At 40.0% G+C, this 12,997-nt stretch overlaps 1 protein-coding gene across 1 annotated transcript; it reads right to left on the minus strand.

Moving 5' to 3' along the window:
- Positions 1 to 280: 280 nt before the first annotated feature.
- Positions 281 to 12,846, minus strand: Arrdc4 (arrestin domain containing 4). The gene is made up of 8 exons (XM_020151105.2): positions 12,365 to 12,846; positions 8,471 to 8,537; positions 8,082 to 8,229; positions 6,068 to 6,170; positions 4,838 to 5,094; positions 4,111 to 4,273; positions 3,408 to 3,562; positions 281 to 2,928 (listed from the first exon to the last, which is right to left on the minus strand). The coding sequence occupies exons 1-8, from the start codon at positions 12,666 to 12,668 to the stop codon at positions 2,863 to 2,865; spliced, it is 1,263 nt and encodes a 420-aa protein (XP_020006694.1). The 5' UTR covers positions 12,669 to 12,846; the 3' UTR covers positions 281 to 2,862.
- Positions 12,847 to 12,997: the final 151 nt, after the last annotated feature.

Raw genomic sequence — 12,997 nt, forward strand, 5'->3', positions numbered from 1 at the left:
GTAAAAAAACCAAAGAACCCTAAACCCAAAATCTGTATGGCTGTGCCTTACCTCTTGATAGCATGCACAAATGATCATAAATGCAGCACATTGTGGTTTTTGGTATTAAATTTCCTTAACTCCACAGTTACTATTATTTTTTGCTGGTATTGGGGTTTTAACTCTGGGCCTCATGCTTCCCAGGTAGGCATTCTACCACTTGAACCACTTCACCAACCCATTAACTCTACAACGATTTAAACCTTAGTCTTCCAATCAAACACAAGAACAAGTTAGCAACTCACAGCATTAGTATAACCATTTTATTAACAAAAGGAACCCATAGGGTTCAAACAAGAGTACAAAATACAATCTTTATTTTTTTCCTGTGGGCTAAACTGTTACATTTTTAATAAATTAAAAAAAAATCTTTCATAGCTAATTTATCAAAAACATAACCCCTGCCTACTGAGTCTCTTATTGTGCAAAACAAAAACACAAAAGTAAAGTTTTGCCCAGGGAAGGAAAGATTCTGTGTGCCAAAAAATTCAAACCTTCAAGTTTTTTGCATCAAAAAGAAAATTCTAAGGCCACTTTTATTTTTCCAAACTAAACAAGAGCAAGAGGTGAATAAACAGGCAAATAAATCATAGCAGCTAAATTTTTATCTTCATTCACAGGTTTTTGTTGTTGCAATACAGTTTTCAACATTCGCAAAATGATATCTTGCTTATAAAAAGGTATGCAGTTTCCCCTTGCTGCTTCAGGTCAGATGGGCCAACATCAGGCCACATCTTTGAGCTGTACTCTTTAAGTGCTACAAAGTTAACTTTGCTTCAGTTTCACAGGAGACTTCATGATTTCTCCGATCAAAGGGATAAAGCAATCCTAATGAAAGATTCCACCAAATGGTGGGTTTTGTAACTAGACCTAAATAATTCAACTTTTTCTCTGCCCATGCTATTTGTTTCCCTTTGTTTTGGTTTCATGGAGATGGGTACTGTCTGGACACAGCACGTAAACTATACCCGGGAAGTCGACAGACAACTGGAGAGGATCTTTCCTTAAATAAAAATAAAGCTGTCCAACAGTACACGCGCATGCGCGCGCACACGCACGCGCGCGCGCGCGCACACACACACACACACACACACACACACACACACTCATCAAAATGAAAAACAAAGCGAGGAATAAAGTTTTGTGACAATTCCAGTCCCACAATTACTGTTATAACTGTTTGGCGTTGTGATTTGGAAACAGTGGCTTCTATTGAAAGAAGTATGTTTGAGGTTTCCATGACACAGAGAAGAGCACTGTGCTCAGGGTGAAAAGCATACATTTACCTAATGTTTGTAGAAAATCCCTGATCAAATGGCCAACTGATGTTTAAACAAAAAATGTAACCATGGAAGAATTTTTCTATTTCTGGGTAAACATACTGATTGAAAGGTTAAGTTAGTCACTCTGCTGAGTGAAGCACAGTAGTCTGCCTGGGAAGCACCAGGGTTTCTAGATCAAACCCTTAGGATTCTGCTGGTCCAAAATCTCTGTCAGGAGAACCCCTATCTCCCTCCACTTAGTGCACAGAAATGTTCTCAGCTCACAAAACTGACAGACTGAAGGAGAAGTGAGTGAGCACGGGCCATGAACACAAGGGGAGGGTGGGCAGTATAAACACTGCTCAAGCTTCCAGCAGAAACACAATCCTGTTGGTCTTAAATATCCTGAGGTTAGAAAACAAAAAAATATTGCACCAAAATCATAAAAAAAATCACAGTTTGAATAGAATTACTAGAGAATTGGAATAACAATGTATAACTCATAACTGCCATCAGTTGACTTAAGCCTTTTAACAAGAATTAAGTTTATGTCTTTTTAACTATGTTGTTGCTACCTCTTTTTGAGTTTACATTTATTTTGAAATATCCCTAGGTATACATGTTTATTTTCATTTAATTCAAAACTTAAGGATTTTCCCCTTGATCTAGTTTCAGATCTAGCAATAGGTGAGAGAAATCTGCTACTATAAATAGCAGACAGTCCAAAGAAGGATGATCAGATCTGGAGATGTAAGAACTTATCTGATAACCCCACTGGAGGTAGGTTAAGAAAAAAAATTTTTTAATGTGTAGTTATCAAGGCATCCTGAGGATGTAAACTCATCCCTTCTTTTTTTTTAATGTTCCCTTAGGTAAATGAGATATAAGGAAAATCAAACAGATATCTGTTAAAGTACTTTAGGTTAAAAAGTATAGCCTTCCACAGAATACATTTTCATGTTAAAATTTGTCTTTCCTCTTTGATGTGGCAAGCTTGTCAAAGAAACCTTTCTAGATTTCCTAATACTATTTACAAAGTACATTTTAACCTACTATTGAAAAGGGTGGAAACCATATTTTGTCATTAGGACCTTACATGAGTATAATTTCAAGAAAGGACACTTCCAGAGACACTGGTTCTTGATATGGTAACACGGTAAGAAATCATGAAGACCCTGAAGCCTAAGGGTCTCACTCTGTGTGCATTTCAACACTGCCATACTCCCCCAAATCAAGTCACTTCCCAGCGAGTCACACCACTTCAAGTTCAGGACTCTTGTTCCACTGTGAGAAACCCTTGTAAAGGCATATTCATGTGGCATTTCCACTCTTTAGAGTACTGTCTCTCCATCAGCACAGCACTCCTTCACCTGCTCTATCGCCATCACGACCTCCAGTACATTCTCTGACTCTTCACATCCTCATTCCAGGTTTTAAAGGGGACATATTACCATCATATAAACTTGGGCAACCATCCTGTTGGCCCAATAGAAAGTTCTTACTTTCTTGAAAAAACTAACAGTCTAACTGGATGATGAACACAGTGATTTCTGAAATATATTTAAAGAATGAAGGAAACAGGCTGGGTTTCTTGGGTCTCTTCTAAATCAGCAGGATGTGGATCAATCTGTTAAAAAAGAGAAAAGACGACCAAGATTACCACTGCAGCATTCTTTAAATAATTCAGCACCAGGCACAGTAGCTCACACCTGTAATCTCAATACTCAGAGAGCAGGAAACTGGGTCTACACAGCAAGAACCTGTCTCAAAAAACTAAATGATTCCACTATTCACTTTATTGTTTGATGGCTATATGCCAAGTAGCTGAGAGCTTATTATGAAGACCTAGTAGGTTGTGAAGTTCTCTGTATTTCTTGCCCATGTAAAACATCTTAACGGCGATCCAGGCTGCTGTACATGGATGCCATAATAGATCACAAGGAAAATGTGTTAAATCACTCAGTGATACTCTATCACCACTGTAAAAATAAATTCAAATGTATCCCCTACCAATTATGGGTCAGCAACATACACTTTAATGAATGGAGAACGGCAAAGGATTACTAGCAGACATATGGAAGTCTCATTTTCCTTCACTTTGTTTACCTCTGAATAAAGAGGTGGGGGCTGGAACCGGAATTCCTGTATGCAGGCAAACATAGGGCAGCAGGCTTCACCCTCACAGTCAGGAGGCCGAGGGTACGGAGGAACATGTCTGGAGAATTCTTCCTCAGATACCACATCTGCATAATTTGGTGGTGCTGAAATAGAAACAGAGTTGAAGCTGAGAAACCCAAGCAAAAATTAATTTCTGACTTCTGAACTCTGACAAAAGAAACTTAGCTAAGGTTAAAAATAAGCCATTTCCCTGTAATCAGCAAGTTTTTGTGCCCAATTTCAACAAAATTTGATTCTGCTTTTATTAATGTTCTACTTACACTGATTACATACCATTCTTTTAAGGTGCATGTGTTATAGTCTAGGTAAATGAGTATCACTCAAATGTGGCTACAGAAAACATGTAACCCTCTATACTTCTATCTTGACTATTTCTCATTGTATTATATCTACCAACTGGTATTAGGAGATGTACATTTTACTCCTCAGTCTGCCATCAGCTCTGTGTCCTGATAAATTAAACCTTCAAGGTCTCTTTCCAGGAAGGTTTTATGATTTCTTACTTAAAAGAATAAGGACAGTCACAGCAGTGGTTATAATTAACATGTGAACACTTAAACGACTCACACACTCTGTTCTTAGTTAGTTGGTATATAAAACTTAATTGTGAAAGAACTGCAAGATACTCTACCTTCAGGCTGTTCAGGCAGGGTCAGCGTCAACCAGCTCATGTCCATACTGAACTGGCTGGCAACACTGGAGTTTCTGCTGCCAAAACCGTTGTATGGAATTGTACCAATCACTAATGGCAACTCGAGCATCAACTTTTTAGCACCAGGAATGTGAATGTATACCTAATACATCAAAGAGAGAGAGAGACAGACACACACACACACACACAGAGAGAGAGAGAGAGAGAGAGAGAGAGAGAGAGAGAGAGAGAGAGAGAGAGAAAGCAAATCTAAATTAAACTCACAGGAAAGCCTAATTAATTTCTTTCTTCCCAGAAACAAATGCTTTGTCACCTACCATCCCACCTCCATTACAAAGGTAAATTGTCCTGACAACACAAAATCAAGAACAAACAAAATGAAGAGTTCACAGAATAGAGTGAAAACCCTGTGACAGGAAACTGTGCTCTTAACACACTGCACTGTAAGTTGGCATGGCTTTCAATAATAACTCTAGAAAATTACCTCAATCCCTTTAGGCTACTTTATTAAACTTCCTGGGAAAGGGATTTATTTAGGTAAAAACACAGGTCAACCATCACATATCCTATTCCCCCAGATGGTGGCAAGGCTGACATAAAATGACATTTTCCTAAGTCTTGACTTAGGAATAATATTCCCAGTTAACATGGCTCCACTTACTACCTGGTGGTACCCATTTTAAATTTTAAAAGAAACTCTGCTTACAGCTAAGGAGTAGTCTACTCTGATGATGCAGCAGTCCAGGATGGATGGAGTGACAGGTGGGATCTTGAGAGTTTTCCCGTTCCACGTGTCCGTGCTCCCGGAGGCGATGTGGTTCCCTCGAACGTTGGCAACCATATGACGGACAGTCTTTGTTTTTCCACTAGCCAAATATGTCTGGGTTTGGTAAATAGCGGCTTTGGGAACAATCAGACGAGATGAACAATTCTCTATTTCTGCATAGATTGGAATAGCTTCTCCTAAAAAATAAAACAGAAAAAGAATGGATTCAGAGACTTCAAAACATTCTCCCACAAATGGAAGAGAGCCATTGCCAATTAAAGCTGAAATGTTCCAACACTTCTTTAACAAACTGAGGAGCCCTGATGGAAAACTTACTGTAAATCTGAGTCAGATAAGTGAAAATTCACAGCAGGTTGTGGTGAGGCTATTTTCTAGTGATTACATTATTCACTTTTCTAATGTAAAAAGATGAACAATTCTAAAGTATGCAAATAATATGTATACAAATTAAGGAAAGTCATACAAACAAAATGATTCAGTTCTAGAGCACACAGTTTATTAGATCACCAATAAACTTCCTAGTGCCTATCAAATTAACATCTGTCCAACAGGAGAGCATACCCTTTGCTTTTAAGGGATTAATAATGTTAAGGCATAAATAAAACAATGCGCAGAGGAGACAAGTTTTACAGCATTACACAGCCACACCATAATATTCCATTCCACATTCATCTCCAGTGAGCCATGAATTGGGCCCTGCACAAATGATTGTTCTCATATCGATGTGACTAGTTTGTTAATGTCCTACCATTCTAGACCCATGTGTTTGCTGATCTCAGAGCAGTGTGCAATGCGAATGCCACCCGTATTTCCACACCATAGTAGTTCTCACATGAATATCACATCTGCAGATATTCTTTTGCAACATCAAATTAAGATGCTGGCATTTTTTCCCACTTTTCTAGTTTTACTCTTTTGTTACTAAAGTAATAGGATTGAAGTCAGAAATGTCAGAAGTTTTACCGGAACTTATTCATCTATTTAAAATACGTACATGTTATTTATTTACATTAAAAGCAAAACATTATTCATGTTTTAAAATACAATGTACTTCATACAGTACAAAACACACTATTTAAAGTCACTTAAAATCAGCTAATAAAATGAATGAATGAATGTTTCATTTGGACTTTCAAACATGTTGCTTACCATTACAGTATCCCTTTCTTTCAATTTTGGCACTCAGCGAGACTGGACCAGAAGTGAAAAACCAACAGCCAACCATTTTCTCTTGAGTTTTCAATACAGGGGTCTTGAAAATTTCAAATAAAATGACCTTAATTAAACCACTCTAGAGAACTCACAGAATGTAAAATTATGTCTTTCTTCATAGAATAGTTATACAGAATATCAACCTTTCTTATTCTCACGTGGCATGTCAGGTAAAATATGTACTGAGTTACAAAGTGCTATAACTCATTTCCTTCTTAGGAAAACTAAGGTGCCTCTTCAGATTCAAATTAGCATGACATCATCCTATTTTATCCTAGAAAATGATATACTATCCCTTTAAAAACTAAAGGCTACATTAGTACTTATAAATGTGACAGAACTGTTCCTTATGACTTTAGGTATAGATCAAGTGAAAGGAGAAATGATATAAAATCAATCAGAATGCTACATTTGTTTTTGCATTTACTATGTAGAATAAGCAGCTTTTTTTCCCTTTAAAATTGTATTTTTAGGCAAAAATTTCAACTGTTCTTGGAATAGTGTGGGGGCTTTGTGTAACATTGCGATAACATATTCAGTGTGAACAGAATATTATACCCCACCACAAAAGTCTATTCTGTTTTTAAAATTAAAAAGACACAAGATTTAAAAATGTACAATTTACAAGTTGCATACAACAAAAACTTTCTGTAAAACCCAGTTACTTGTTATCTTTTTTCTTTATTTATAGAAAGAATAGTAAGGGATAAATAGTGTCTTCTTTTGGCAAAAACAAAACCTCTTTATATTTGCTATAGCAACCATGATGAGTTTGGAAATATTTAACCTCCTAATTCTACATAAGTTTTTAAAAAAATATATAAGGCACTTAGCATCACCAATTTGCAAGAAATGTTTTAAGAAGGTATTAAAAGTCATGGTTATCAGTCAGTTTGCCTGCGTGCTAGTGGCTATTTTATGATTTTGGCAATAAGAGACCATGTAACAGCAGTATACTGGTTATCTTTTATCCAAAGGTGAGCATTAATTCTACTTCTTTTTCATGAGAAAATTAAGAATTAAATAACTTTTAACTGTTAGCTTTTTCCTTCTCTTTTAAAAACACTGGTTAGAAAAAGAAACAGCCAATACTAAAAATACATCTTTGTTACATCAGTATCAATGATGGAAAGTTGAAATTATCTCAGTATTTTCTATGAAGTAAAAAAAAAATCATTCATTCATATTTAAATGAAGAACCATTAGGTCTTAGTAGCTATCATGAAAGTACAAGGTATAATTTTATATTATTTTGATAATATGGGTTTAGATAAAAGAATCTAACTCATTAGCTCCCATCTTGCCTATTCTGTTGTTACTTATAGCCTGATCTTTCTTATCAGTCTACAGTATTTCTGGTGATTATTAGAAGTTCAATGCTTTAATGTGGCCAAATCTGTCATAAGGAAATGATAAGTGAAAGGATGGTGGTGGCAGCTGCATGCACTTACTTAATGTTAGAAAATGACATGCAAAATGGAAGGATACATAACATAATGGCCTGGGCTTCAATAACAGGCTCAGCTTGATTAACACTCTTCCATAATTACTGTTCCTCAACCTGCTATTATTGAAGAGTTTAGAATATCACAGTCCTGTGAATGTGGCTGCTCTGGTAAAAGTAACTACTCTCTGTGTGTGCACTATTGTTATTAAGCCTTATTAATGCATTTCAAGCTTGTGTAACTTTTTGGCAAAAGAAGGCCTGCACAGCAGGAACATAATCAATAGTATTAACACACACAATTTGTAATTTGCCCAACCTAGAATCATATATTTATAGTGAATGCCTATGGGTTAGGAGATTATTTTTTCTAAGTCATCAGAAAGTGACAGGACAGACTGTGACTAAACTGGCTAAATATAGATATCACTATTGAATGGAAGGAGGAGTGGGGGTGTTTGGGGGAGATGAAAAGAAGAAGGAGAAAGAGAAAAAGGAGGCACTTACCAACAATGCTGGTGTGTTGACATTGACATGACTAACGACCTGGAGCTCCCGTCTTACACTCTGATCTGGTACCATCGGTCGTTCCAAAACTGCCCTCACAGAATACTGAATACTTCCATATTTTCCAGTAAACGAGGTTACCAAGGGTCTGAAAGAAACCAAAGACGTAAATGTATGAGTCTCTTTTTCAAGTAAACAAAGCCATTTTGCTTCAAAATGTCGATTCAGGTTGAAAAACCAAGAGCAAGCAGGTTAAGTCTATAGAGGGGCTCCTCAGGACTGACACACATACTTCAGAGCCAAAGTCACCCAATAACACTCTAAATAAACACTTGGATGGGGATGAACCAGGGAATGAAAATCACAAAATTTTTATATAGCTTACTTACTCGGATGGAAGCTGAAAGCGAAATGGAAATTCATGTTTTCCAGGTTGTAGTAAAATGATGCCTTCACCTACAAAAGAGATTACATTTTATTTTCACTGAGGTTAGCATTAGATTAAGAGTCTTCATAGCTTAAACCAAATTTGGAAAGGAAGATTTCCTGGATGTAAAATGCAGTGGGCTCCAAAAGTTCACTAAACAGATTTAGAGAATTATAGTTGAATCAGTTTTTAACCAATACATATGTATATGTGTGTGTGAGTGTATACACATTTGTATGTGCCGTCTGTCCTCAAAAATTAATTTACATCATTACCATAAAGTGTAAGAGCCCAGAGCTCCAATATATATACCCAGTACATGTGTGTTTACACACATACATATATACACACACACACAACACGAGCTAATGTTACCCTACTCTATATACTAACATGAGATATTAGTATTAAATTGGACCGCAAACTAATTAACAAAAGTTAGATTTATTTTGGGTATGGGGTGGTAACTTGGGATTGACCAGCAAGGCCATGACCCCTTCTCCTGCTCAGGACTGCCTGCTCCTGTGACTTTACACACAGGCTGACTACTGACTGTGAGAGGTTAAAAATGCAGGGTGTGTGTGGATGTAAGACCAGAGGCACCATTGTGATCTCTGGTGAATTTATAGACAAGCTGCTTAATTCAGATTCCATGACTCCCAGTGCTGGTCAGGTGGCTCTCCTGTGATGCTTACAAACTTTCATTTCACACTTAGATTTAAGATTAAATTTCCTCATTTGGGGGTGGGATAAGATGAAGAAAGGGCAGCACAGAAAGAGAACTTTGAGATTTGTCTGGTCATCTGACACTAAAATTAAAATTTCTACTTTATCCATGTGTTAAAAATTTTTGAGAACAGAAATCACTAGTGAAGTGGGATTTAAATTACTAGAAATTTATGACCTTAAACATAACATTTCACCTGTGTACTTTTACAAAACAGGAGCATGTTAATTGGCCCATTAAGTCTTCTAAAAGTATCTTCAATTTCAGTATGTAATATGATAGGGTGAAAAGTAACATAAATTGATTTGCATAGAAATCCTTCATGTGTGGGTGACTTGAAGGCAAAGAGAACAATCAGCCTTTACAGGGACAGGAAGTCAGATGAAATGACAGTGACATGGTGAATGGCAGAGGTCAGGGGTGCTCAGGAGCTGCCTGCAAGCTTCAGAAGGGCTACAGCAGAGCCATTGCTCTGAAGTTGGGAATATTTCTCTGTCTTCCATGACCGTCTCTAGTGACATCACATCAGTCTTCTGAGAACTGGGCTGTCAGTCAGTTTTGATTAGTAATCATTAGATTACCGAGCATGACAAAGTACCTCCCAATGTTTAAAAATGTGGGTTTTATCTGAGTTCAAAGTTTATAGGGCATATATTTCAGGTGTAAAAATGAGTAACTCCAATCTTCATATAGACCAGTGACAGAAAAGGAGACTAGACAGTTGTACCCAAGAAATGACCGTGGAGTGCTAGGACCTAGAGCATTCACACAGGACCATAGGTGGGCCTGGCACCTTGACTACCTGAGGATTGGAATGGAGACAAGTGGGACAGGGTTTAGATGAAGGGAGCAACATGAGGAAGCATGACAGACATGTAGAGAAGAGTTGCCCAGGATACTGAAAGAGGCTAAGAGAGAGGGTTGACTATCCTCCTACATTGAGAAAACAAAGCAACATAGGAACTGTATCACTTAAGTGAGACTTTCAACTACCTTCAAACATATACACAAAAGCAAAATTGAAATAACTGATAAACATGAGTTATAGTATTTGGAACGAACTGTTTCTCCCTTTTTAATTTTCATCATTTTTAATTAAAAATGTTCCCAAGCTGAAGTATGAACCCATTTCTGCTTTTTTGGTCTCATGGTTTGTACACTGAGTATTAGTGTCACAGGGAGCTGTTCCATTTACTAACTGTCTTCTTACAGCCAAAGCTTATAATTAAAGGCTTTCATAGCCCTGGGATCTAGAAGACCATTACAGAGGCAGGGACTGGGGCTCAAGAAGGGGAGGGACCTGCATGAAGCCACATAGCTGGTGGGTGCACAGGAACTGAAGCCATCTTTCTGGTTCTATCTTCTTATCTTTCTATCACAATTCCTCAACAAAAATATGAAAAACTTCAGTCACAATAGCAGGAAGTATTGGATTAGGTTAATAATGCCCAAAAAATTATCTGGGGAGATTTTTTTGAAAATAAGATCCTAGGGTCAAATTTCCCAGAAATCTAGATTTTAAAAAAAATCTCTTTAGGTGACTAAAAGACAGCCAGGTTTTGGATTAAATTACCCTGAGAATCTATGACTATGTCAAGTTGTTAACTTCTTCCAAGTGGTAGATGTGAGGGGTGGGTTTTCTTTCCTCAACTAAAAGAGACTACGAGTTTTAGTAAAATATAAATGTTGCTAATAGTTGTCATGATACAGTCTAAAACTACTCAAAGGTTTTCAAAAGGTCTAGGTTTAGACACTCCATTAAAATGAAAACAGCAACAAGATATGACTTGTGAATCAAAAAACTGTTAGCCCAGATTTTACCAAACCAATTTTCACATGTTCAGCTGCTTTTAATTTTATGCTTATTTACTCAACAGTCATAGGCTCAGAGAGTCTAAAGTCTTGGACAAAATCCAATTTACTCCTCTCTTCTATGGCAGTTTCTTCTACTCAGCCATCTTGAAAATCATGTTGGCTGTTGTCACTGGACGAGGGGAACTGGGTGACCCTGAGGAACGGCATCAGGGCAGGTAAGAACTTCATGCATCAAGCTGCTTACTCCAACAAACAGCTTTGGTTCCAAATATTATTCACCTCACCGTGATTTTGGGATCAGTGGGGTTATTCACATACATTGGGGATTTAACTGCGGACAGTCTACTTTTCCATAAAGGTAAGTCAATACTGCATTCTATTTTTGGTAAGATACAGTGAGGGTTAAACCATTTTACTCTATAAATTATCTTATTTGATAGCTAAAAGCTGATGATATAGAAAGGTAAGAGTTTAAGATGGTTTCCCCTAAAACTCACCGTCCTTAGTATTTGCATAATGAAGGGAATCAGTTTTTGTTCCTAGTATTAACGTATCACCATGTATAGGATCCCCAATATGTGGGGACATGGGCCCTTCTGGAAAAGCCCACACTATCACTGAACTTCACAAGAGTGAATAGGAAGGGTCCAGAACTAACCAGGTGCCATGGTCTGCAAAGGCCTTTTGGGAAATGGGAGAGGCAGGAGGAAGAGGATTGCATGGAAAGGAAGCAACAGTGAGAGGCAGAGACCCAGCTCTTAATGAACTGCCCGCTCCCCAGAAGGGAGAAACCAAGTATGATGGCCATACTAGAAATAGGTCTTCTGACACACCCAAGGGCTACTTCCCTGTTCCCAGGACGACTTTCTGCTAATTCATCACGAACCGAGAAGTGTTGAGGTCCAGGATGAGAAGAGGCCCATGAAACACGAGAGCATCTCAGAACCAACCTCTCAGCCCAGAAGGGTCCTAGAACACTGGATCCCTGTCAATCAAATCACTGGTTCCCACGGCAACGGCCCCACCAGCGTCTGGGTCCTAGAGAAGCCCGGGACTCAGGCGCTGCTTCGCCAACCTGGGCAAGCCTGGGACAAGACTGTAGGCAGAGCTGCGCACCACCGCGTGTGCGCCGACCTCGCAACTGTGTCCGTCACCCGCCGCCGGGGGATGGGGATGGGGATCCACCTCCGACCCCAGATCCACCCGCCAGGCGGGCATCCTGCCTGCGCGGGCCCTCCCTCCTCTCCCCTTCCCACCCCCGGCCCCGGGGACGCCGCGGCCCGGCGGTGGGAACCGGGCTGTGCGGTCGCTCACCCGCCGGGGGCTCGCGCAGGCTCAGGCGCACATTCAGGTACTCCACCTCCGAGGCGGCGGGGACCGCGCCGCCGGCCGACACGCGGGCGCCGGCGCTCGGGCCCCAGGCGGCGGTGGCTCGGCCCTGGGCCTCCAGACGCAGCGCGCGAAGGGCCACCGGCTCGGCCGCCTCCAGCAGCACGTGCCCGGCCACCGTCTCGCCGCTGGAGTAGCAGCCCTTGCGCTCATCCTCGAACACCAGACCCAGACTCTTCACGCGGCCCTCGAAGCCCACGGCCGCCGTGGACCTCGCCTCGCCTCCCATCCCCGCCGGGAGGGATGCGGTCCCACCACTGAGGTCCGCAGAGGCCCGAAGTCCGGGTCGCCAGCACAGCACTACGGCTGTCTGGGGCGCCGGCCGCACGCCAAGAGCCACCACCGCTACAGTGCGGTACCGGCTGAAGCACCAGTGCGCAAAGGCGCCTGTCGCTTTAACAAACCAGACTGGAACTGGAAAAGGGGGCTGGGAAAACCCACCCCGGCGCGTGCCCATAGGTCCTTTGGAAGACCTGCTTCTTGCTGATTGGTTGTAAAGAGACATTGAGTCATTTCATTGGCGGCCTCACGTACCGCTTTGGAGCAGCAAGGCACTGC

The sequence above is a fragment of the Castor canadensis genome, chromosome 19, assembly GCF_047511655.1.
Source record: "Castor canadensis chromosome 19, mCasCan1.hap1v2, whole genome shotgun sequence".
Lineage (NCBI taxonomy): Eukaryota > Metazoa > Chordata > Mammalia > Rodentia > Castoridae > Castor > Castor canadensis.

Coding starts and splice junctions, on each gene's coding strand:
- Arrdc4 (XM_020151105.2), bottom strand. CDS start 12,668: ATGGGAGGCGAGGCGAGGTCCACGGCGGCCGTGGGCTTCGAGGGCCGC. Junction 3,563..4,110: donor CCTGCCTGAACAGCCTGAAG/GTAGAGTATCTT, acceptor TTTCTATTTCAG/CACCACCAAATTATGCAGAT. Junction 2,929..3,407: donor CCCCACCTCTTTATTCAGAG/GTAAACAAAGTG, acceptor CTTTTTTAACAG/ATTGATCCACATCCTGCTGA.